This window comes from Zosterops lateralis (assembly GCF_965231275.1).
Source record: "Zosterops lateralis genome assembly, chromosome: Z".
In the NCBI taxonomy this organism is placed as follows: domain Eukaryota; kingdom Metazoa; phylum Chordata; class Aves; order Passeriformes; family Zosteropidae; genus Zosterops; species Zosterops lateralis.
This window is the reverse complement of record NC_139800.1, coordinates 52,977,207-53,005,078: the sequence shown is the minus strand read 5'-3', so window position 1 is coordinate 53,005,078 and position 27,872 is coordinate 52,977,207. Positions and strand designations below refer to the sequence as shown.

Here is a 27,872-nt window from a genome sequence, read left to right as displayed (position 1 = left end):
CATACTATCTTATATGAACAGTTTCAGAAAAATAGTATTAGTGATTAATAATTATTATGATTAACTACAAATAAAATGGAAAGTGTGAATAGTATTTTTAAAGATATTTTCTTAGTTAGAGGTTAATCTTTTATTCCACAAAAACATTTTTTCAGACTTTTAATTTTAATTTAATTAAAGTTCTGCTTATATTCTCAGTTAAAAATAGTCTCCAAAATCTGCTTGCTTACAGTGAGTAAGCACAGTTTAACAGTCAGCACATACACACCCACCTCTGATTCCACTATCACAGATCCATATGAGATCATATTTGGCAACTTCATAGCCAGGCATTAAGTTATTAATCTTGGGGTTAATGCCAACCTTCTTGCCACCTGAAAAATGCAAACATCATACAAAATTCATGTATGGCGAGTTTTTGGAATTCAAATTAAATACCCGAAATACTTAAATATATGAATTGAAGAAGAATAAGTATTTACCCACCAATTCTTCAAGTCCACTTTTATACAAAATATTTACATTTTAAGTATGCCCATAGGTTCTGTATTTTATAATTGGGAAAATATTCAAATGCTTCCTTAAAATGGCAGAGTAGCAAGATTAATGTAATTGAAGGAGCAGTAGAACTATAAAGCCTATTACTACATTCCTGTAAGGCAAACATTAGTCATCTCTTATTTTTTAAGACTATGATTATGAAAACTGTATTCTACAGTAATTTCAGTAGAAAAATAAAAAAGGAGCAGAACAAACTAAGACACACTCCTTTACATCCAGCTGACAGACATGGTCAAGTTTGTTTTATGTCAGAAAAAAAAAATTCGAACTACATTTTTACTACCTTGTTCTAATACCCCTTTCCTCCACTAATTCAAATACAAAGTGAAGAAAGAGCCATACAGCCAAAGCAGAAGAAAAAGGACTGTTGCAGGACCTCAAGCTCAAATACAGCCAGAACTCTTGAGTCACTTCCTGCACATTTACTTCAGTGCCAAGACAGGATTTAGACTATTGTTTTTAAATTAGGAGGAAAAATTGCAAGGGGTTACTGAAACCATTCTTCCTAAAGTTTTCTTGGACTGATGTCACAGATCGTGGCTACAAACTTACTTTTTACCACAAACTGGTGACTAAGCTAGAGAAGCAACATGAGCTGAACAAGATAACTATTTATTTAAGTCCATATACATATGGAGTCTTCAACTCCATATAGAGTATTCTACATGGAGCTGAAAACCTGTCATTTTACAAGTCAGAGTCCCACCTTCAAGTTGTACTGCTTACCTATAAACAGTCTAGCATCAACATTTGGGTATTTGCCAAGGAGCTTTTTGCACACATCAATAGCTGGATCATCATGATCTTGTACACAGAGCAGTACTTCATACTAGTAAAAACAAAAATGTATACACTCACATATATATTTACATACACACAGCTAATATCCATATGGTCTACAAAATAAAGCTTAATAGTGTAGTAAGCTAGAGAAATAAAGTGTGCTGGTATAGAATTAAAAACAAAGGCATTGTTTCACAGCTAAATGAGTCTAGTTCTTTAATGCACAGCCCAGTCCTTGTGAAAAAAGAACTAAGGCTGTATCTCAATGAACTCTTCTACTGATGAACAAAACTTCTGCTGTTATTGAAGGGTTTCTGTTAGTCATGAAATAAGATGTTCTAGTATACAAGGTAAATTTTTTGTTTCCATTTCTGTTTTTGTTCACACACAAATCTTAAATCCAATATTATATTCAATGAAATGACAGCATCTGAAAAATTAAAGAATGAAGTTATGACTATGACTGCATACCTCTGAACAACATCTTCCATTCCTTTACTTTTATAGATACATACGCAGAACAGAGTTGGAAGACAACCCACAGAGACCAGTATATGTATGTATGTACATTTAAACATAAAACCAAGCTCAGGAATATGTAACATATCTGTATTTTCATTAATAGAGTAATGGTTGAAAAAACAAGCGGTAAGTGAAAAAACTGTAGCTGCTACAAGCTAATGATAGTGGGTGAAGAAATAAGAATCACTCAACATTGAAGGAACTTTGATAAAGGTATTTCTGCTCTTGCAATAACAACAAATTTGTTAAATACTTCTTACTTCATATGACTTTTTTGCCCTATTAAAATTAGAGCTATTAAAGCTCCAGTACAAAGACTAAAATACAGAAAATGCAAATCTGATCAAGATACCAGAAGCCATTTTTACAGTCCAAGACTGAAAAATTTGATCACAATAAACAATTTTCTTGGCCCACACTGGCAGTAGCTGCTGTAAATAAGAATCCCAACTAGCAGTCAAATCAGCTCTTATTCTCCCTTATACTATTTTATCACTTCACCTAACTTAGTTTTTGCTTAAGTAGCTTAGTGAAAATAATCTGAATTTTGAAAGTTCCCTATTGGCTCTATGATGAAAGTTTCTGATGTTCTTGTTCAGTAAGGGGAATTACATACAACACAAGATATTAAATTAAATATATATATGCACTTCCAATAAAAAAATGGTATTGTTATACAAAAAAGCCTGAACTACTCTAACTCCATTCAGAATATTGAGGAAACTTAAAGACATTTAAATGGGAGTTAAGATTTGTTCTAGCACTACAAACTATCAGGCAAATATCTCTATGTCTCAGAATGCAAACTCAAAGTCAATTAGGCTAAGGAGCACACAGTGTTTGATTTCTACCATCTTACAGCATGGAAAACAGATTTTAAAATAATTGTCTCATTAAGCAGACAGGTCCTGCCATCACAACAGAATCTTGACAGCATGAATGCCATAGAATAAATAACTTAGTTGTTTTTTTTTCTTTTAACTGCACATTAAATAAAATTGGTAAAATAAAACTGGTTTTCTGAGTTATTATATAATTTATCTTCAATCCATGGCAGCAATGACACCTCTATAGCCATATTCTCCAAGAAATTCAACCAGAAGTAAACCAGATATTTCAGACTCCAATATCTGAAGAGAAAAAAATCAAAACAAATAGCCTTTGTACAGAGTAGCAAAATAAAAAACTAGAAAATGTATGATAAAAGCAGAACAAATACAAAGATTCTGATCTACACAAACATTACCATCAGGTTCATTTAAATTTAACTTGAATAGATAAACTTTTGCAAAATTACAATATGCATAGTAGGTGAGAACTCTTCTCTGGTAAGAAAATATTATGTGTAAGTCCTGCAGTTTTGAGACTGCATAACTGGATTCCATGCAAGAGAAGAGTATTTCACACATGCAGTATCATGGAAGAGAATCATGATCACTACAGGTTGAATTCAGCTTCACTTGAAAAAGTTTCAGATTAATCTTATGTAATAATTTTTCACTGCAAGCTGAACTTTGAATACTAGGCAATACTGTTCTAATTTTTGCAATCTCTTAAAGTAGTTCCGTACAGTAACTATAAAAAGCTTTTTCAGACAGTTTGGGGACCTCGTTCATACTGTCTAATCTGTGCTGCAATAAACTGAAGGACTCACACATATATTTTCACTCTCTTTAGAAAAAAAATATTATCTACTACTATCTGAAACTCAGATTTGTGTGGAATAGCAACACTTTAAGATTACTATCCATATGTTTTCAGAACTAAGGATCAAGACTACTTGTAAAGCACGATCCAACATAACTAAGTTTTTAAATTATTAAACAAGTTTTATTTGTAGTCAAATGTTTCAGCTGCTTAATGTTTTGATATTCATTATAGGTCATATAATACCTTATGATATTGCTGAAGATTCTTTGCACTGTTTGCAATACTGGCATACACAGCATGCCTCAAGTACGCTTTTAAAATGTGCTTGGCCACACTTTATTGCATTTTGTTGAGTTGGAAGGATTGATGAAACTTTTCAAAGGCCCAAAGCTTCATTACAGGAAAAATTCCCAATTTCTGATTAGTTCCAAGTGCTAGGGATTTTTATTTGTTTTACCCTGCCTACTTAGGTGTCAGTTCAAGGCCCTCAGTTAGAATACACAAACAAAACCTGCTGTTCAGTTTACACAAACTTTTGACCTTTTACAATTGGAGCAGCAGTGTCAGATGCAGTTTTGAGAAGAACTGAAAAAAGAGTTTTTATATTAAAGCTATATTTCAAATTTCAGAATTCAGCAGACACAAATTCAATTAAAAATATATATTTTTCTCATCCACAGGAGCCTACTTCAAGTATTGAATTATACAGCAAACATTGGCAGACTTCTTTTTAAGCTCTTTAGAGCAAGGAGCATCTGACACACTTATCAATTACATTGCTTATCATTTGTATTACAAATTCAAACAGTGCTTAACAGCACATGTGAGCTTTTATGAACTATTTGCTTCCCAGCACCAGTACATGGCTACCTCATCACTGAGCAACTCTTCATAAGATGAGCCATTGGTAAGAACCATCAAAAAGTTTCAGGCTATCAGTTAAGTGCTCTCCACTGGAGGATCTCTTACAGAGAAGTAGTCAACAGAAGAATTTCTTGCCTCTCAAGTGATCTCTTACTGCAGTATGAAACACTTAAATCTATAAACACCACAATACAATGACAGGAATAATGATGAAGCAAATCTTAGTGGAGTGTAGAGGATGTTCCACCCCCATGCCTTGGACACGTTCCTCAATAGACAGCTTTATAAAAAGGAGTAAGTTTTGTTTGAAACATATAAAATATGCAATCATACATTTTCTGCATAAGGAAGAACAACCCAAGACAATCAAGAAGCATAGCTCCCATCCAAGCTTTTCATGTGGCTTTTGGAGGCATAGGAGGGAAAATAAAACACTAAATAAGATACATACTTTCGGATAATCCAGCTCAAAGAAGGTTTCTAGGTTGTTGATCAGGTTAGGATCCACGCCTTTTAACGGCTTTAGAAGTGAAACACCAGGAAGTTTGCTATATGGCTGCTTGTCCGTGGCTTTCTTATTGAGGTGGAGGCGTCTGTAACGAGAAATAACATACAACACTGCTTAAGAAAATACGCTAGAGAAAGCCATTCAAAATACAGCCAGAAGTAAGAAAAGCCTAGGAGTTAAAATTGCTGCAAAAATTAAGCCTAGTTGTTGAAAACCCAGCTATTTTTCTATTCAATAGTTGATGTCAACAGCTGATGTCAAAGAATGCCTAAAAAAGCCTTAGCGTGACACGTAGTTTACATTCAGCTTTAACGTATTTGATATTTCAGATTAATGCATTTTACACTATCCATTTTGAGCAATAGGAATATGACCCTTTTTCAAACTGCAGCAGAGACAAGATTTTTCTGCCTCTCTCCACAGCATCCAAAGTCCTAGTATTACAAAAAAATAATCATAAAAACCAATTTACTATAAACAAGGCAAAAAACCAAAAGGCTCAGGTGCTTTTTCCTGCATCAAGTTAAGCAAAATTTAGAGCAAACTGAAAGCACATGGGAAACAGTTGATCCTACTGATCAATTTGTTAACAACTCCAAGAAAAGATTAAGGATTAGTTAACTGTAGTATAAAAATCCCGACAGCACGCTGGATCAGAACCATAGATAAACTTTTACGCACAATTTCAAACAGTTACTGGTATTTCAGCAATGAATCAGAATTGTTTGGGTTTTGAAAAAGACATTTAAGATCAAATCATACTTGTTAACACAGCACTACCAAGTCCACAACTAAACCATGTCCTTAACTGCCACACTAAATATATAAAATGTGTTGGCAATAATGTCACAACTCACTAAAATTAATGTTTAATCCTACACTCCTGTGTAAATTAACACAAAATTGAATTCTGAAAGATTGATGTATGTTGGAGACTGAATAATTTATATTATATTTATATGATTTATATTATTTATATAAACATCTTCATTAAAGACTTTTGCCTATTATAGTAAAACTGTATTAAAAAAGCTGCAGAGAAGACCACCACACCCTGAACAGACCTTCTGCCTGAGGCCCTGAACTGCTCGAAGAGGGAGATAAGATACAGTGAATTCAGATTTGGGGAGAGAAGAACACATTCACAACACGGTTGGAGTGGAGACCACAGCCCCGGGGCTCTCAGCTGCCAAGCTCACTCAGACCCTTGATCCAAAGGCAGGGGAGGAGAGGTTTTGGCTGTGCTGGAAAAGCCTCTGCTCAGGGGCTCCGTGACCTCCCCTGCTCCCTGTGCAAAGGGGATGGGCTGAGGGGCCTTTCCCCTGGGAAAAGCTCACCACAGCAGAGGGGGTGTCATGGCCCACCAAAGGCCCCCAAAGGGTCCCCAGACCTGCCCCAGAGCTCTGCAGATGATGAAAAGCTCCTCAGGGCTGCAAGGGACAGTGTCAAACTGGGCCCCTGCAAGGGGGCACCTGGGCCTTCCCCCTGCCCAAAGCTGAATTAATCCACTGAACTCCACTCTCTTTATTAATCCACTGAACCCTGCACTCTTCGAAGTGTGGTGGTGACAGGGGCCCTCACCACTAAGGAGCCAGAGATGGAGGGGAGCAACGTGGCAACGTTGGGACCCCTGTATGGGTGACAGGCTTCCAGCTAATCCCCTGTTTCCCCACTCCCAGGCACACTTCCTTCTCTCTCTTTCTTCTTTCTTTCTCTTTGCCTCTTTAACTATTAAATAAAATATATCAATTTTTTGCCACCAACATCTGACCTCATTTGGTTTTAACCATGGTTTTTTGCGTATATTTCAAACCTTTGAGTCCAGCCTCTTTTATTCACAGAGACTTAGTTTCCTTTGGTCTTCTGTGTTAAACCACTGGATAACAGTGAGCCAGTATACAATCAAATTTGCATCAAGAAAATACATATACACAAGTAACTGAAGGACAAATATCTGCAGAAACATAAAATTTGCAAATTAACACATACACCACATACTGCAAATCTCTACCAAGAAGAGTAGTCAGATTGAAAGGCTATTTTCTTGTAATGTGTACCTAACTATATCAATTCTCATCTTGACCTTTCACCAAGTAAAATTACTGAACTATGAAGAAGCTGCAGTAAGAGTAGAGATTCCAGCAGATCTCTAGAACTCTTTTTTCCCTGAAGCGAGACAGTGGCATTTGATACCTAATCAGCCCCAGCCAGCATGTTTGCCTTTTAGGCAGGTCAGCAGCTAGACATCATGAACATAATGCTACAGAGAATAAACAATGGGTTAACCAAAAAGACAGAAGAACAAAGTAGATTATGTCCTAGTGCTGTTTTTGAGTCTTGGCCTGGGCTCTGCAGAAGTAAATTGAAATTGACTTGCCGAGCATTTAACTGCCAAGGGATGGTCAGACCAATGAGGAAAAAAAAAGGCAGTAATTCAGATAGCTACCCCAGGCAGAAATTTTCCTAGCAATGTTCACAAACGTAACAGGAAACAAGGCCTCTAGTGCCAATAAAAAGGGAGAGTCTCAAGACTCTCCAACTGCAACTTTGACCGGGAGGGTCAAAAAGTAGATAATGTAAGGGAGGAAAAAAAAAAACCAAACCAAACGTGTAGCAAGGCACAGAGCTTTGTACAGCAACAAAAGCCATGACAAACAGAAAATACTAGAAGGAAGCATCGGAGTAATAAGTTGTGAAGACAGCTCTGAGGCAGGACTGTGGTAAATAAGCATGAAGTGAAAATACTGCAGACTCTTGCAAGAGAACATATTACAAACCATGCTGGCACCGTGTTACGAGAGTGACTGAATTACTGTAAGAGAAGGCTACAGACTGTGCAAGAGAGAAACCTTGCAAAACAAACTAGTAAGATATGCAGCATTATCACCATCTATTCAGGTCTGAAGCACCATACAGTTTTGACAGCAAGTGGCAAGACTGTACCTAACATTCTATCTTAAGTAAGACTCCAGTCCATGTGCTATTCATAACTACACAAAAGTGGCAGCATGCCCTTCTGAAAGCACTGCAGTACTGTAACACTAAAGTAACTACCGTGCTCTGTTAGAATCCATGTACCAAACAGCAAATTAACAGTAAACCAGATCATTTTACACTGAGGACTATTCGTGAAGTGGCATATTCTGAAAAAGAATTAACGTTACAATTGAAAACCTAAGAGGGAAACAGGCCAACCATTAAAAAAGTTACAGTATTGAAATTCAGGCTAATGTTTAATGCAGACATCAAAAACAATAGACTAAATTTAAGCAGTATTAACACTGTTGATGTGTTTCATTCACTTTTTAAGTGAATCTGCTACAGTATATGTAGCAAAGTCTCCAAAGAGAGTTAAGATGAAGCTGGTGTTTTGGAAGACTAACTTGTGCTTATGCTGGTTCATTTCTCTCAGACATGCATTGTGATCACAAGGGTCTTAATTTCTACACTGCTCTGCATGTATAATTCATACCTTTCAAAATGATAAACCTAAGCAATCCTTTCTCAAAGGTTCATATCGTGTATAGGGTAATACATGTCATTTTGCACTGATATTAGTCCAAAGCAGTCAAAACCACCAATCACCTTTGAACTCTGAAACAGATGCTGGCAGAGCAGTGTTTGTAAGCACTTTCAGATAACATGTGTGAACACAGACAGGTTATATTTAAGCGCTTTTGCACCCACATTTATTAGATTAATCAGCCTGCAGTCCCCGAGGTAGGAAAACTGAAATTTTTTTTATACAGTGTAGTACTGGAATACAGAGATGGGGAAAGAAAAAAGAAAAAGCAGACATATGATAAAACAGCATCAACAACTGTGGTTGCACTATCCAGCATAATGGAAAAAGCAAAATTTCCTCTAACTTTGTTGCTTATCACAATAATAATTAACCCATGATTTCCCTTTAATCTGTGTCCCCCAGATTTCCTCTCAGCAGAGGAAAAAAAAGTCTCCAAAGACAAAATCACTGTTCAGAATGAATTCTTGCCAATCTGTACCAAATTATCAAACCAAAAAAAAAAAAAAAAAGGCCAAGACAACACTTCCTTTCCGCAGCTCATTAAAGGCACAAGATTATTATCATAGAATCACTCGGGCTAGAAGAGACCTTCGAGGTCACCTAGTTCCTATGGTCTGTCATGGGCAGGGATACCTTCCACTAGATCAGGTTGCCCACAGCCCTGTTCAACCTGGCTTTGAACATTTCCAAGGATGGGGCATCCACAGCTTCTCTGGGCAACCTGTGCCAGTGCCTCACCTCCCTCACAGTAAATCATTTCTTCCCAATATCTAATCTAATCTACTCCATCAATTTGAAGCCACTCCCCCTCCTCTTATCACTACGTGACCTTGTAAAAAGTCCCTCTCCACCTCTTATTCTAGCAAAATCAAAAACCTTGCTGCAGTACACAAGCTGCTGGGTCTCTGACACATACACCTTTTAAACGTGGCTGAAAAAACCTCAACAGTCCTTATTCACTCATGTCAACCTTCCCTCAGCAGCTACTTTAATTAAAGAACCATCCTGTTAGATGGAGGTAAGTAAACCTTGATGAGAAATTTGTAACAAATACTTAAATATTGCAAGACAACAAAACAAGATGCAGAAAGCACTGATGGCATTCCTAGAAGACTGTGTTTCACAGGTCTTATCAAGACAAGGTAGCAGATCATTACTTCTGAAAGGGATTTGTTTTCCTGCTTCTTACTTCTGAGTTTTTAGTCATCTGAAACATCTCACACAGGTCTTTGGGGAGTGTTGGTCTGCTATGAAATAGAGGGCATGAGGTCTCATCTTGAACAGGAATAAGAAAATGTGAAATTATTCTCCTTTTGGTAAAAGAAAGGTAAAAAGGATGAGTTCCTCATATCTTCTTTACTTTACATATTATATATATAATGAAATATATCTATTTAACAATATACTTAACTATGTATATTTAGTTAAAACACTCCCAAAAGTTGGCACCTTTATCCACAGAAGAAAAAAAAAAAATTTGCTACTGGCATACCACATTGGTCAATGCATTATTATACAACTGAAAAAGACTGGAGGACCTCAAAAAGTATTACACACAACCCCTAAATTCATTAAAGTGTTAACAGCATCATAACTTCACCAAGACTAATACTAGCAGACGTAAAATCCTACCACCCTTAATGTAATAGTATGAAGACAGTTCCACATAAGAAGGCATAGATGGTGAACAAAAAAGTTCCTGTATCTCACAGTAGTAACTTTTTATACAGTCATCAGATAATTTTAAAATTAAGTAACCAAGAATACTTTTTGAAACTCTCCAGGGGTCCAAGCCCAGACAATCAGACCCCTTTGAGTTTCCTTGGGACTCAGCCCCATGATGACTTAATGGAGAGAGACAGCTTTGATCCAGTTGTCCAAAAAGCAATTTTAATAACACAAAACCAACAAACAGTAAGGCATCCACTTTAGGGATGTGAACTGGACCACGGCAGTGAAAAAGGGCCAAAGGCAAAAGGTCTAGGGTCAGACAGGGGTACTTACGCACTCTGGTGTGGGTGGGGAGTTAAGGTGGGGTCTGAGGGAAGGGTGAAATGGGGGACAATGGTTAAAAATATTAAAATTCTTGTGCCAAAAATTAACCTATGACAACATAGAGAACAAGGAACCTTCTAGTAACATTTGCATACTTGAACATGTGAATAAGCTTCTTGCTTACGGCATTTTGAATGGGGTTGCCCAAGGCATTTTTCCCAGGTTCTCTTCTTCCCTAGGGAAACCACTCTCTGCAACTTTTTTATAGAGAAATAGTTCTATTTCTTCTATATGTAAAATAATGTATGCACAATAATGCCCTTGGGACAACTGGTTACAGGATCAGAACACAAATAGTGTCTCCTCCACTCTGTCCTTCCAGTTGCAAAGAAGGATGAGAGAAGAAACATCACAGGAAGATAAAGCAGAATATAATACCTGGCTCCATAACTGATGTCACCAGCAGAATTTTGGGTTTCTTGATCCATGGCTGGTTTACATGACTAGCAGGCAACAGATGGGGTATACTTGTCTCAAAGAGGGGAAAAGGATTTTTGTATAGGTGTTAGCAGGGCTCATTGTAAGACCTTTAAACTAATTTAAAGGGGGAAGGGATAAAAATCAGGCATGCTTGAAATAAGCTTGGGGTCAGCCTCTCAGTATTGAAAGGACAGTGTGCTAGTGAGGGCCTTCAGTCTGCCATCTCGGTGGAGGCGGGGGATTGAGTTCCATGTTGCAGCAAAGACACAAAGGTTACAGATGTCCTAGAAACCACAAAAGTGTTTGGAAACTGTCACATAGGAAACCCTCACTCCAAAAAAGGTGGCGAGATTAATTGCCCAGCTGACATGCACCTACATCAATTCATGCAGCATAGGCCACCAACAGGAGGAGTTGGCAGCCATTGTGCAGCTGGAAAACTATGACATTGCAATCACCGTGGAAGCATGTGGGGATGACTGGCACAACTCAAGTGCTACAATGGATGGCTATAAGCCCTTCACAAGGGATAAAGCAAGGAAAAAGAGATGGTGGGGTAATCAGTATGTTAGTGACTGTTTGCTGTCTAGAGTTCAATGACAGTGATGTTAGAGTTAAGTGTTTATGGGCAGGAATCAGGGCAATAGGCCAACAAGGCAGAAACCCTGGTGGAAGCTAGTTATAGACCAACCAGCCAGGAAGAAGAGACAGATGAAATATTCTGCAAGCAGCTGGGAGAAGTCTCTTCATAATCATTAGCCCATTAGTCCATTCTTGGGGACTTAAATTTAACAGATTGCTGTATTGTATTCCCAGCAGACAAGAAGAAACAGTCTAGGAGGTTCTTGGGGTGTGTAGAAGATACTGACTTGTCAGGAAGCTGCGTGAGCCCACTGTGATCTGAGGACTGAAGACTGGTGGATGCTGAAATGGTTGAAGGCTGTCTGGGGCTCAGCCATCACAAAATGATAGGAGTTTCCAATCTTTAGAAAAGTAGGGAAGGTCATCAGAACTGCCACCTAGGACTTCCAGAGGGCAGACTTTGGCCTGTTTAGGCTGTTCAACAGAGTACCTTGGGAAGGCTATCCTGACATTCTTCAAGAAGGACATCCTAAAGACACAGCCAGCAGACCATCCCCATGTGCCAAAAGACAGGGCAGAGAAGACAAGTGACCTGGCTAAAGAAAGAGCCTTGGCTGGAACTCGGGATGAAAAGGAAAGTTTATGACCTTTGAAAGATGATGTAGGCAGCTCTGGTGTCATTAAGTTAGGGACAGAGAAAACTAGGTAGGCCAAAACACAACTAGAACTCGATCTTGCTACTGCCACAGAAGATAATAAAAATGTATATATAAACACATTAGCAACAAGTGGAGAGCTACAGAGAACCTCCATCCTTTACTGGATGCAGAGGGAAACATAGTAAGAAATTACATGGAAAGGCTGAGATAGTGTCTTCTGTTTCAGTTTCTAGTAGTGAGGTGAGTTGTTTCTCCAGGTAAGAAGGCCCTTGAGTGGAAAAAAGAAATAGGAAGCAGAATGAAGGCGTCATAATCTGGGACAAATGTGACCTGCTACACCACTTAGACATAGTCTGGGGCCAGATGGGATACATGCAAGGCTAATGAGGGAGCTCATGGAAGTCACCTACCAGCAGTCCTGGCTAATTAGGGAAGTCCCAGTTTGCTGGAGGCTACCCAACATGACAGCCATCTGCAAGAAGGGTTGGAAGGAGGATCTGAAGATCCTCTAACTACAGACCTGTCAGCCTGACCTTAGTGCTGGGGAAGGTTCCGATGCAGATCATCTTGAGTGTCATCATATGGCATATACAGGACGATCTGGGGATCAGCATGGGTTTAGGAAAGACAGGTCCTGTTTGACCAACCTGATCATCTTCTGTGACAAAGTGACCCACTTGGTAGATGAGGAAAGGGCTGTGGGTGTCATCTACTTTGACTTAGTAAAGCCATTGACACCATTTCCCACAGCATTCTCCTGGATGAAACCAGCTCCTCACATCTTGGACAGATGCACTCTTTGCTGGGTTAAGAACTGGTTGGATGGCCAGGACATAGAATGGTGAGGAATGGTGTGAAGTCCAATTAGTGTCCAGTTAGCAGTGGTGCTCCCCAGGGGTCAGTATTGGGTCCAGTCCTGTTTAAAATCTTTATCAATGAACAGGATAAGGGGATCAAGTGCACTGTCAGTCAGTTTGTGGATGACACCAGGCTGATCTGGAGGGCAGGAAAGCTCTAAACAGCCTGGATCCATGGCCAAGGACAATTGTGTCAGGTTCAACAAGGCCAAGTGCCAGGTCCTGCACTTGGGTCACAACAACCCCATGCAGAGCTGCAGGTTGGGGAAGGAGGGGCTAGAAATCAGCCCAGAGGAGAAGGACCTGGGAGTGCTGGTCAACAGTGCCTGAACATGAGCCAGCCATGTGTCCATGGTGGCCAAGAAGGCCAGTGGCATCCTGGCCTGTACCAGAAATTGTGTGGCCAGTAGGACCAGGAGAGCAGCTATTGCCCTGTATTGGGCACTGGTGAGGCTCTGCTTTGAGTACTGTGTTCAGTTTTGGGACCCTCACTACAACAAGAACACTGAGGTGCTGGAATGTGTCCTGAGGAGGGCAAAGGAGCTGGGGAAGAGTTTGGAACACAAGTTTAATGAGAAGAAACTGAGGGAGCTGAGGGTGTTCATCCTGGAGAAATGGAGACTTAGAGGCGACCTTACTATTCTCTACAACTCCCTGAAAGGAGACTGTAGTGACACAGGGGTCAGTCTCCCATTGCAATAACAAGTGACAAGGCAAGAGGAAGTGCCTCAAGTTGCACCACTGGAGGAAGTTTAGGCTGAATATTAGGAAAAATTTCTTCACCAAAAGGCTTAGTAAGCATTGGAATGGGGTGTCCAAGGAAGTGGCAGAGTTACCAACCCGGAGATAGTTAAAAGGTGTGTAGATATGGCACTTATAGACATGATTTAGTGGTGGACATGGCAGTGTTCGGTTAACAGTTGGACTTGATCATCTTGGAGAGCTTTTCCAACCTAAACTATTCTATGAGTCTATATTTTCCTATGTTTCCTATGGGAAAAAGATTTCTTCTATGTATAATATTAGATAATAAATATACATAATTACATTTTGTATAATGAATATATATGTGCAGGTTTTTGTCTGCATGTGAAGGTAGGAGGGATGGGGCATATGTAAGCATCCATTGTCACAGCCCTAGTACATCTCATCAGGAAGCAAAACATGGAGGGAGAGAAACACAAGAGGACTCTGCAATAACAGAAATAAGGCTGAATAACATACTATTGTCAAGTACTTATTTCTTATACTTATCTGTCCAGATTTAAGCCCACAGAAATACTATTACTGCATTACTGTGGAGGCCTACTACACTATTACTCTTTTTTAGGGACCTCATAACAGAGAGATTTGAAAACTCAAAGACAGATTGAACAGACAACCCAGAATCACCTGTCTCTTAGTAAACTGAAAGAATTATTATTAAAACAAGAATTAAACACCTTGGTCTTGTTTTAAACGTTTCTTTCCCTTGAGAGGAGCTTTATAATGTAGCTGAACCAGTTTCACTGCAGGCTACTCCTCAGAGGCACTCCCTCTTTCCTCCTTTTTATTCTGGGAGGTCCTGTGCTGACATTTGTTTGATCCCACAGTGAACTAGCTGAGATTCATAACCCACCACATAACTATTACTCAACATGTAATATTAGAATTTCATCAGTTTAGCCTAGCAAGCTTGAAAGGATGCAGCAAGATAATCATGCAGCTTCACAGGCAGCAAAGGTCCCTCAGTAATCCTTCTCCTGTGCTGCCGTCAATACCAGCCAAACAAGACATTGTGCCAGTACTGATGCACATACAATCCTGCTTCAAATCACTCACCCAGCTGAAAGTTAAATCTGGCTTTTGCTTTCTTTCACTTAAGATTGTCGTCTGCCAAATTAGAGTTCAGCATCTTAGGAAGGCTGCACAAAGCTCCCAACCACATTCAAGACAGTGAATGCGCTGCCAAGATCACAGAAGAAGAGCAGGAATAGGGTCTCCTTCCATCTCATGCTTCAGCAGGATTCCAGAAGACTTGAGCTGACCACAGATTTGGGTCAGGCCCCTAAAAACTGTTCCACAACAGTTCTCCTTCACAGCATTCACTCCCCTATAGGTTGCTCCTTATCTGTCAGAAAAAGCTAACTTGAGTTAATCAGTAACAGAAAACAGTGCCAGTGTTCAAAAGTGACTCTTGAAGTAATACTTAAGGCATTCCCCTCTTCTACCTTTCTTGACCAGAAGGAAGACATCAGCCTATAAAAATACGCTAGTGCCAGGCACCCTTGCTTAGCTGCTGGCCTGGGTCAAACTATTGCACTAGTTGGTCATTGCTCTCAAGCATTTTTTCCCATCTTCCACTTTTGTCACCTGCTCACATCCAATTCAACAGCCATATCAGCATATGGCAAGTCAATCCACCCACTCACCAGCGTAATAGTTACACAACCATCAGATCCAGCAATAGGGAGGAGCAGAAACAGACAGGTGTGGACAACAGGAAAGGACTTATGGAGAAACCCTAATATAATTAAAAACATTTAACATGTCACTTGGCCTTAATAAAATGTTCAGAAATAGGAGGAAGTAGATGAGTCTGAAAGAAGAACATGGTAGGTAGGATTCAGGTGTGCACTTTGTAGCAGAGACTTTGTGTGGCTGTCTGCCAGCAGAAAAACAGTCATAGGTTTGTGCATGTTTGCAAAACCACTGAAAACAAGAAATACAATCCTGCCTTTTGCATACAAGGGGCCTTGTTGAAAAACATGGTACAATTGTGCTTCATCACATACCACCTGAGTGTACAAGGCAAATAAAACTTTCAAGGCATATTTTCTCCTGTACTACACATAACCTCCCCAGACAAAATGAAAAATATCTTACAATGTAATGCACTGAAGTCACAATAGGTAGCGGAGAGGAAGAGACATGATTTTTTAAAAAAAGTTAAGCTAAAAGAAGCTCAAGAGTCAAAACCTTAAAAAAAAAAAAAAAAAAAAAAAAAAAAAAGAGGTAAAATTAAAGGTCTTGAACTGGAATTGATCAAGAAAGAACCAAGACCGTGATCATTGTTCGTTTTTTAGAAGGTGAGCGTTCTCAAAAACCAAAAATCAATTTGCTTTTTCAGTTTGGAAAGGAGTCATTTAATCAGTGGCTAAGAATAAGGATAAAAATCATAAAATGCAGAAGAGTTAAAGTCCTATCTACTGCTATTTGCCATTTCAAATTTAAAACCTCCATCCACGACTGAAAATCTTTAACCAGCATTTTCCAAGTATTACCATGAAGTCACATTCAGTACATGCAATCCACAACTTGATACAGTCTTTTCTAAAACGGGGGGGCAGTGGGGGGAACTGAAAATGTTTTCAAATCTGTTTTACAGTTTTAAGTAGAAAAACCTCTGACCTTATATTTCAGAAATAAGAAAGAGCAAACACTTGAGACCTCAGCTTAAAGCCAGCAAACACTTCCTCTCCTACTCCTCTCCCACTCCCTCAGGATAAAAGGAGAAACAAAACACAATAGGCTGTGGCTGAACCTGAAGCAATAGGAACCTTTTTATTGACCAAATCTTTGACAGTTCACAATTCAGCAAACTGAAATGGAGTTAACAAAGACACAGCACGCTGCATACAACACATCCATTACTGCATCACGCTAAACATTAAAATAAACGCACCATTTTCCCTTGTAGTCTATCTGCAGTCTGCCATCAAAATAGCAATTTATTCCCTGTTTCTGCTTTCCCACACCCTCAGCCCACTTGTGGCTATAAAACAGTCAGCACCACAAGACAAATCCGATCAGCCTGCTGATCAAACAGGGAACTACCCCACAGAAAAAAACTCGCTTGCTGATCTGAGTCACCACATAGCCACATGCCCACTAAAGGCAGATTAGAATGGCAGAAATGTTTAGAAAGGTATTGCAGAAGGAAGAGATTTGGGTTATCCCCTGGAGCATCAAATCAAGATTCACTACTGTGCAGAAACAGAAATGTTTTTTGGTACTTCTTGCAACAAACACTATGCAAGTTTAGAGAACTGATGCATCCAACACAATTTGTGTTTTGTTTATGAAAGCATCTCCAGATTGTGACCGTAACTCTGGGCCAGATAAACCAACCACTGCAGGCATCTTTTAGTACAAGACCAGTCCATCAATGTTTGGGAGTTTCTAAAACACAAAGCTTTAGAACAACTTTATTTTGAGACTATTCAATTTGGTTTTCTGACTTTTATTTTGAAAATCTGTTAAGATTAAACTAGTTTGGCTTCAATTATTTAATAAGGCACAAGTCCAAATGACAACATAATATAATGTGCATCCTACATACCCCAGGCTGCTCTTTTTGTGCAGCTTTTTCCAGTTTCTTCTCCCTCAAAACTTCCAAAACAGTTAACCGTCAGTAACAGAATTATGTTAATGGCTAATCAGATACTATATTAACAAACTATTTGGCAGGTACAATGACAACACTGTATTTTCAGTGTATGACAGTCTGATTTTTATTTCATCCATTCAGCAACAAGTGTTTCCAGAGTACAAAATACCATACTGCTGAGAAAGACACTCAAACACCAATTTACACAAGTTTGAACACACAGTCTGGGACCATATCACCCACAGCTGGGGTAATAAAAAAGCTGTAAACCTTGTCTAGCCTACACAACTGTCAGTGAGAGCATCACTGCCCTGGTGCTGCAAATGCCTTAGAAAGCTTGAATAAGTCTCCTATATGAAAGATAACAAACTGAAGGAAGCAATTATATAAAAACAAGAAAATGTTGAAAGAAAATGCTTTGAAAGAAAATGTTCAGTTAAAAAAAAAATCACTTCTACACTCAGCATCACGTTTGACTGCATTTCAGAAGGGCTTTTTTTTTTTTTTTTTACATTTCCAACAGATATGAACTAGAAAAAACTTGACAAATTTTACCTCTCTTACATCTACAAAAACCCGCAATACTTGGTACTGTCAAAAAAATTTACTGACATTGCCACTACATAGTCTGCACAAAAGAATCTTCTGGGAAACGCAGGTATAAAACATATGTATCATTTCTCTTAAAAATGCTTAAAAGGAAGTGTGAAGTAACAATTTTGAACTCAATTTTAACTCAATTTTCAACTCAAAGTATTTCAGTATAAAGCACTTGGGACATTTGCTCCGTAACAGCTCAGTATATTAACCAATAGCTGGTTTTAATTAGCTTGAATATTTTAACAATGCGTGCATATGACCAGATAAGTGATGCTTCCACTTCATAAAATAAGATGTAGCCTATTACCCATTATTAAACCAAAGCAGCAGTCATCTGGGAAATCATAACAACATGGGCAAACTGAATCAAGATCAAGGCACGTGCTTAGTAAGAATAGGACTGCTGCAAGCAACATAAAAGTGAACGGTTAACTTCATTTACAGACTCCTCCTCATGGACTATATTGTTCATAAATCCAACACGAGCCCTATCAACATAGCGGGCAGAAAACAAAACAACCTTTGGTTTACAAAGAGGTATTTCTAATAGTGGACCTCAAGCAGTCAAAACCAGACCAAATCAGCTACCAGCACAAATGGGCAAAGATATGTTTCTGGTTTTCTTGCTGCTTTAATGAAAAAAGATGGACCCACCACTAGAAGCATCCAGCAGGTGTTCAAAAAAACCTGCTATTAGAAATGAAACAATTTCTCAGCAAAGCATTGCAAGTAGCACCAACAAGAAAGTCCTAATCTTTCACTTAGTACAAAGCATCCTTCAGCTTTCTATCCTACAAATTGACACTTTTAAGAATGTTTTTTACCTTAGTTGTCCAAAGGACAGTGTAAGACTTTCTTTATATGTGCTGAAACCAAAATAATTTGATTCAGGGTATGAATTCACCCAAGTCATTTATGAGAAGATACAGTCTTGCACAGGTCCTCATCACCTACTATTAAAGGCAATATATATAAGAAAATGCAAAACTAGTCACCTTGCAATCAGCAAAATGAAAATATTTATTTAGTCTATAAAAAACCCCTCTCACAATGAAGTAATTAATAATTTCTTTTAAATACTAGTCTTCAGTAAAATGCAAAACCAATATTAAGCGTGTCAAAACGACAGTATTTTATTTCAGTTAAAAAGCAATTTAAAAATCTTAGCGAACTCCGACAGCACTGTTTAGCATCACACCATTCCCAGGGAGTGACGGACACTGAAGGGTGCTCTAGTAAACGAGTAAAATTATTTACACGCTTAGCACATCATGGAGCACCTAGGACAGAAATTTCAGATTCAAATTTTTAGAGCAGTTTATCATCTACCATTCTACTCATCCACCTTAATCAAAATTTGTGCTTTTGTGGAAACAGTTCATGTAAAGGATCAACTTAAACATCTTTGAAATCTCTGTATCCTGACAAAACCTGACAGAAAGATTACAGAAAGATTCTACTTTTCTCCATCCCACAATTCAGCTTCTTCCACTCCAGCTCACATACAAAGCTGGATGCTTTTTTTGCCCTATAAAAGGTCCACTAATCCAATCTGTTTCATTTCAATATTATTTGCCCCAAATTTTACAGCCTTCTATTTTCCCCTTCCCCACAAACCACTCTAAGAGATGCGACAAGTAGGCTTTAAAATCAAAACTCATTTATTGTACTATCTTCCCTCTTCTCAACATAAGTACACCAGATTGCCATGATTCCTCTCCTTTAAACGAACACTCGACAGTCTTTAATCTAGGCTTAGGTTTCTTGCATTCTGGTAAAACATCCAAGGCCACTAAGACTTTAATGTTTACCCCAAAGTTTACAGCCTGTGTCTTACCCTCCTGACTCTCACTATTAAGAAACAGGCCTGCTCTAATCATCTTCAACATTCCTGGTTTTCTCCCATACTGTTAACCACTCTCAGATTTCTAGTCCTGCACTCTTTTGCTTTCCCCATTTATCAAGCTTGTAATACAGAAATTCATTCAACCACAATCTTAGTATATAAAAAATTACCTCCTGTTTTTTTGATGTATCTTCCCCTAAGGATTATCTAAATTTAAGCCTTATGATTACATGGTGTTGGGTAAACTTCAACTTGCTTCAAACAAGCAACACACAAAACTTACAGCCTCCACACAACCTCTTTCTTAGTCTATTGCTCCGTAATAGTCCAGATAGCTGCCTCAGTATCATCTTTCACAAAAAAAAATCACCATGCCGCAGAGGTTGGAAGGCATCTCTGGAGGTGAGCTACTCCAAACACCTAGCTCTAAGTGGGGTAACTAGATTAGGTTCCTAAGGATCAGCCAGTTTTTCCTGTCTCCAAGAACAGAGCCTCCACAAACCCTCCAGAAAGCCTGTTTCAATGTTCAGACATGAGTGTCTTTTTTGCTTTAAAATTAGAGTCCTTCACTTGAATTTGTCTTTGTTGCTTTTCATCTTGTCACAAGGCACCACTGAGATGAGTTGGACCCCACGCCCTTCACTTCCCCAAACAATCGGGCACTCATACACATTAATGGGATCCCTCTGAGCCTTCTCCACGCAGACTTCCAGCTCTCAGTGCCAACTTGAGTGTCAGATGATGCAGTCACCATCATCCCTATAGCCCTAAGGCAGACTTGCTCCAGCATACCCACAGCTCATAATGGAAAGACCAAAACAGCGCTCTGCACTCCAGACACAGCCTTTCTGTGCTGCGTAGAACAGACGGATCACTTCCTCAACCTGCTGACAATGCAGCAATGGCCACAAGCATGTCACTGTTCATAATCAAACTGATGTTTGACTGATTGGCACCAATCAACACTCACAGGTCCTTCTCTGCCAAGCTGCTTTCAAGCCTAGCCTGTGCTGATGTATGGAGTTATTTCTGCCAGGTGCAGGACATGGCATTTTCCTGGGCTGCGCTTCATAAGCTTCCTGTCAGACCATTTCTCCAGCCTGTGTGGGTCTCTCTAAACTCATCTGGTCTATTAGCCACTCTCTCCAGTTCTGTACCATCAGCAAACTTGCTGACCATGTCAAATACTCCATGTCATTAATGAAGATGTCAAATGGCCCCAGCAATCATTGACACCTGATGATTTTGTGCATCTCAAACTGCATTCCTTCAATAGTTTCCACCTTCTATCACAAGCTATTATTATCATATTGGTGCACTGTGCATACAACACATTACGAAAATTTGTTTCACCTTCAAGTGGTAGATGGAACTTAACCTTCACCTGGCACTTCCAGCCTAAAGCACTCCAATTTCCTTCACACTTGAAAAAAATGGCTTTCACCTGTGACTCTAAGTTGTTAGAGGACATTGTCCCACTCTGCTCTACACTGGTGCAGCCTCCCCTCAAGTCCTCTGCCCAGTTTTGGACACAATAATAAAAGATAAAAAGCTATTAGAGATCATCCAAAGGAGGGCAACAAAGATGAAGGGTCTGGAGGGGAAGCCTTATGAGGAGTGGCTGAGGTCACTTGGTCTGTTCAGCCTGGAGAGGAGGAGACTGAGGGGAGATCTCACTGCAGATCTCACTGAAGAAGACAACCTGCATAAAATGTTTAAGTGTAAGTTGCTCCAGTTGAACAAAGGTTCATTTAAGTCACATACCCAAAACCAGATATGGCATTCCTGGAGAAGCTCCAGTACATTCACACTTTGCAGTTCTCTGAGTTTGGTTATCAACAGGAGGCAAGGGTACCTCTCACCTCATAAAGAAGTAGTTGTATTATCTCCATCAAAGTCTACCAAAGTGTTTGTTCACTTATGCCTGGTAACACTTGATAGTAACAAAAGAGTTCTCTAAATATCACCTTTTAAACTAAATAAACACAACCTAATTGGCTCCTATCTGCAACAAGATGGGTCTGCAGCAGTTCCACAAATCAAAGAAAACACAACTCGATCATGCTGAGTAGCTGCTGCTCTTAACAGCTATTTTACGCAATCTATCGCCAGACATTGAAAAATACAAGGTGTCCAAATGAGGAGACGGTCCCACCAACACACAAAAAGGTGAAAATGAGATGACAATGAGAAGCAGAGATTAGAGCAGTATAAATCTGGACACAAATTACAAACTGAGACGCAAGAGGTGGTCAAAGAGGAAAAAAATAGGGTTGACAAGACAAACAGGCCCAAGAGAAATAGATTAAGAATTAAGTGCCACAACTACTATGCAATAAGAGATGACTAACCAAAATATTAACTTCACATTAAAAAAAAAAAGTAGAAGTTAAATATAAGCTATGTGGAGGTTTTTGCTCAAGTTTGGAAGCCATGTTTAAGAAGTTTTTCAATGGCTGCAGAAGTACCTCAGGAAACTTGAGTTTTAAGCATGTGTGCAAACTGAATTCCCTCCTTGTGTCCATATACACAATAAGGCTATTAATTACTTTAACTTTAGTTATGTCTGGGTTTTTTATTATCTTTATGTGTTTCTGAAAAGTCTTGATTTTCACTCGGCAGACAAGGCCCAGTTACACTCAAATGCCACAAGAATGCAGAATTCATTCTTCATTGACTACTGTAACTAAAAGCTTTTTAAAATAATTTGTCTAAAACCAGCAGTTTGTTTATCAATTAAGTGACATGCACTACCCTTCCCACTTACACCTGGGAACCAAGAAAATGAGCAACCTCAATATCAACTGACTGCCTTAAAGTGATTTCCATTAAGTGCTATAATTAGAATTGCCACTGACAAGTGGGACAAGAACAACGAAGACTCAAAGCCAGAGTATGACTTCACATGAGTTCAGTTTTTTTGGCCAGATAAATAAAGACAGAAAGACAAATAAACAGCTTAAGAGAGTTACCAAACATTATCTAATGTCTTTAATACCTTTAAATACCTGAGGACCCAGACAAAAGGAAGGGCAAAGTATGTTGACATGGACACTAAATTGGCCAGGAGTGTTGATTTGCTGGAGAGTAGGAAGACTCTGGAGAGGGATCTGGATCGATAGGCCAGGATCAATTGTGAGGTGGTGTTCCACCAAGATAGAAGTGGTGGGGGGGTGTGAGTGAGCTGCTGTGGGTGTTTAATTTCTATCTGGGCTTAAGCCATGACAGTGGTTCAACAAGGTGAACTGCTGGGTCCTGCTCTGGAGTCAAACAACCCCATGCAGCACTACATGCTACTGGCACGCGACTGGGCAGAGTAGCTGGAAAGCTGCCCAGAAGAAAGAGACCTGGAAGTCCTGATCAAAACCTGCCTGCACACGAGCCTGCCATGTTTCCCAGAGGCCAAGAAGGCCAATGGAACCCTGGTTCATATCGGAAACAGCATGGCCAGCAGGACCAGGGCAGTGACTGTCCCTCCTTACTTGGCACTGGTGAGGCCACACCTTGAATCCTGCGTTCAGTTTTGGGCCTCTCCCAACAAGACACTGAGGTGCTTGAGCTTGTCTAGAGAAGGGCAACAAAGCTGAAGAAGGGTCTAGAGAGTAAGCCCTGTGAAGAAGCAGCTGAAGGAGTCGTGGTTGTTCAGGCTGGAGGAAAGGAGGCCCAGGGGAGATCTTACTGCTCTCTACAACTGCCTGAAAGGAGGGTATTGCCAGGTGGGGGTTGGTGTCTTCTAGGCAGCTACTGATAGGACAAATGGACAAGGCTTCAGGCTCTGTCAGGGGAAGTTTAGGTTGGATATCAAGAAGAATTTCTTCATGGAAAGGGTTGTAAAGCATTGGAATCTTCCCAGGGAGCTTGTAGAGTTGCTTTCCCCAGGGATATTCAAGAAATGGACACAGCACTTGGTGTTAAGGCTTAATTGACAAAATGCTGATCTGTCAAAGGTTGGAATCAATGATCTTGAAGGTATTTTCCAGCCTAAACATTTCTATGTTTCAAACCCACTCAAAGTAGAGGAAAGAGGTGGCAAGAAACGGATTTTGCAAATGCAGCATGTAAGAACGGTACCTTAGATTTCCAAACCCTACAAGTTTGAATGCAAATACAGCATAACCCAATGCAAAAGAAATATTGTCTTGATCTTAATCTCAATCTCAACAACTGCTGAAAGCATTTCAAGACAAAAAAGCTTACTTTCTTGAATAACTTAATTTACCTACATAATTCACACATTCTAAGTGTTTTGCTAAATCAAACTTCTTAAATATCAATAGGAAACCACAGAAGGATGACTGTTTAGTCCACAGCAGCTTTACTGACATGCTCCAACATTATCTTAGTACTCCAGTGGCACAGATGGGAGTTTCCAACTCACCAATACAGCATGGCTAGACATAGTGCAGACTGGGTACAAGCAGTACCACAATGACTTTAAAAAAAAATTAAACAAACAATACCATCTGTAAGGAGAAAACAGGAAGACTAATTAGTTTCATCTTTCTTCTTTACTGCCTGTAATAGGAACAATGTGTTATTCAGTATATGCCAAGTATGATCTACTGCTATTCTAATAATGCATCCTCTGACATAAAACACAGTTTCTGTCCATAAATGAAGACTTTTTCCTACCTCAGAGGTCTCAGAAAGGGTGCAGCATCTGCCATCCACGATAAGCTAGTCTCTATGAGATGAAGGGCACTAGTAACAGTGTCTAGCCACCAGAGTTTTCAGGCCATAACACTAGCAATCATCTTTCATTTGGAGCCCTTTCCTCATAAACATGCTCCAGCATTCAAAGCAAATACAGCTGATCACCTCCTTCACCTTCCCTTCCCAGGACTACCTTGCTTGTAGGACCAGGCCATTCCTACATGTACAGCTCCATTAGACAACCTCCCAGTCCTCCTCCCTTGCACAGGGCAATACTAATAAGTGGAACATGCTCCAAATCACCAGCATAGTGCCCTCTCTGGCCATCAGCTACTGTTTCCCAGCACCACCAGTTTCTGCAAGGACAGTTGCCTGGGATGGTGTCCACCACTTCTTTATTTTCACTTCAAAGGGCAGCTGTGTGATCACAATATGGGGAGCTGTGGTCCTTTTTCCTCAGATCTGCGGAATCACCATAACCAGGGCAGCTTCTCCACAACTGCCTGTGAACCCAGAAGAGTTTGCAATTTGGTCACCTCAGTGCTACCAGCTGCTCACCTCCAACCATGGGCCACCATTTTGCACTGAACACTTAAATACCCCTGTTGCCATTAGCCCATTACCCTGTCAAAAACAGATTCTGACTCTGGCCTTACTGAGATGGCAATTGCAGAGCCCTGCTGGAAGCAAACCAGGGGCCTCAGAAGCTGAGACTGGATCACCCCAGTTCTTAACTACCTGCTCCACAACTGACAAGTTTCCCACCTGTTAACACACAATCTGTACATGCACTTGTAACACAAATTCCCATTAACAAAAAATACAATTCTTTCCAGATTTCACATCACCACAAATACTCTAGGTGCAGGCTGTACCAGGTCCAGCTGCTGCCTGCATTCCCCACCAATTACTGTCACATGCAAAAGTGCCTCAACTCAGGCAATTCTATTTAAAATACTGGCAATGATCAGGCAACTAATTATCAATTTGGGTATTGAGGAAAAAATCACAATCTAACTTTCAGGAAAAGTACTTTTTATCCTCCTTCCCCAGGCTCTGCTTCAGTAAAAAACTTTTTCCCCTTCATCGTTCTCTCTGTAAACTGCTCATTTACATGGTTCCATAAACTCAGTCCCTCCCCAACCCTTCAGCAAGATGACACAGGAGGGAAGGGTCAGCATATAATGGTTTTTCAGCCATGCCTTACTTTTTACTCATTTTCTTCTATGGACGGTTACATCTTAAACTGTTACTGTGCTCTAGCAGGTGTAACTGCTCAGGAGTGCCTTATGTACAGGTTGCAATCCCTTTGGCAGAGTCTGTACCCCAGGATGGGCCTGCCATGGGCTACAGCCTCCTCAGGGGAGAGTCGACCATGGGGCTGCAACCCCAGCATGCGTTGCCCACAGGTTGTAGTCCCTTCAGAAGTGCCTTACTTGCAGCCCAGAGTGCATTCAGGAGTGTCCCTGCTCCAGTGTTGCCTCCATAGGAGGCAGTCCCTTTGAGGGGGTAGCTCCTGTGGCATCAACTGCCCAAAAGTGTACTCTTCCCTCTAGCTCCTCCCTGTTCTTTCTTCTCTTAGCATATCTCATCCTTCTGCCTCCTGTTCATCCTCTTGCACATCTTCCTCATTTGTGTCTCCTGCCCATTTCAGTGGGCACTTATTCATAAAAGAGTTATGAGCAGTAGCACCACACATGCTCACTTGACATGATGAGATTTAAGCATGCAATGGACTGTTTTAATTAGCTTTAAATTGACCAAAATCAGCCATGCCCAAAGTAGTCTCTTCCCCCACTAAGCACCCTTTCTTGCCCCCCAGTACTGAAATCCTGCCATCTGTGTCCAAGGTAATCCATACAGGTAGTTTTCAAGACAGAAGTTAATTATCCAAGTGAATATAAGATCTAAGGATAACGAACTATAGTAGAAGAAAGTAAAACTATTAGAGCTTATTAGTGATTTTGCATTTTTTAAAACAAACAAACAATCCCAAACAAACAAAGAAAAACACAACTAAAACAAACAAACAAAAAAGGAAGCAGAAGCAAATCTCTGGTATCCATTAATTCAATTCTGAAAGCGTAGACTGCATGAGGAGTGAAGCAGATCGAGAACTGCCTGAACAGCAGATCCCAGAAGGTCATGATCAGTGGCACAGGCTCTAGTTGGAGGTCTATCACTAGTAGTGACCTCCAAGGTTCAATAGTGGGCCCAGTCTTGTTTAACTCGCCCATCAATGACTTGGGTGAAGGGGCAGAGGCCTCCTCAGCAGTTTCACTGACAACACAAAGCTGGGAGGAGTGGTGATACCCCAGAGGGCTGAGCAGCCCTTCAGAAGGACCTCGACAGGCTGGAGAGATGGGCAGAGAGGAACCTTCTGAAATTCAGCAGAGGCAAATGCAGGGTCCTGCACCTGGGGAGGAACAAGCCCAGGCACCAGCACAGGCTGGGGGTGACCTGCTGGGAAGCAGCTCTTGGAGAAGGACCTGGGGGTTCTGGTGGACAGCAAGCTCTCCATGAGCCAGCAGTGTGCCCTTGCTGCCAAGGCCAATGATAACCTGGATTGAATTATGAAGAGCATTCATTGCCAGCAGGTTGAGGGAGGTGGTCCTGCCCCTCTACTCAGGCCTGGTGAGGCCTCACCTGGAATGCTGTGTCCAATTCTGGGCTCCTCAGAACAGGAGAGACAAAAGAGAGTGCTCAGCAGAGAACTCTGAAGATGACTCAGGGACTGGAACATCTCTCATATGAGGAAAGGCTGAGGGAGCTGGGCCTGTTTAATGTTGAAAATAGATGACTAAGATGGGACCCATCAACATCTATGAATATCTAAAGGGAGGGTGTCAAGAGGATAGAACCAGGCCCTTCTCAGTAGTGCCAAGTGATAGGACAAAAGGTGGAAACTGAGTATGAGGAAAGACTTCTTTACTGTGCAGGTGAGTGGGCAGTGTAACAGGTTGCCCAGAGAGGCTGTGGTCCTTTCCAACCTGGCCCATTCTGTGAGCTTTGCTTTCAGTAAGGGCTGAGGCTTATCACGGCTACCTATCAGATGCAGTAGAGCAGCAAGAAAGGAAAACAGAAAAGCACATGGAAAGCAAACAGAAATTCAGGTATTTTCTAATCCTAGCAGTGATGCAAGAGTGGCCTTTTACTTAAGAGAACAAATCTACAAAGAGATGCAGTCTTAATCCTTTCCCCACATATCCACAGAAAATTCCTCTTCCAGGTTCTATCTGCTTTGTCAGTCACTAAAATGCAAACACTGCTCACAAACTCTAAAGGAATTTTTACTTGGACTTATCTAAGAAGGATCTGACTCACTATATAGACTTCTTTTACTAGTACTATCATTATTTCTCAATACAAAAAAAGAAGTGTGCTTAGGGTCGGCACAGAGTACTGTGCTCTTTCACT

General features: G+C 40.2%; 1 protein-coding gene across 1 annotated transcript in view; it reads right to left on the bottom strand.

Annotated features, from left to right (window-relative positions):
- The window catches only part of UGCG (UDP-glucose ceramide glucosyltransferase), a 35,102-nt gene that overhangs the window by 6,582 nt on the left and 648 nt on the right, over positions 1-27,872 (bottom strand). Inside the window, exons 2-4 of the mRNA XM_083884016.1 lie at positions 4,832-4,973; positions 1,288-1,390; positions 273-374 (exon numbers count right to left, since the gene is read on the bottom strand). Coding sequence (XP_083740142.1) covers positions 273-374; positions 1,288-1,390; positions 4,832-4,973 — 347 coding nt within the window. The remainder of the gene's footprint in view (positions 1-272; positions 375-1,287; positions 1,391-4,831; positions 4,974-27,872) is intronic.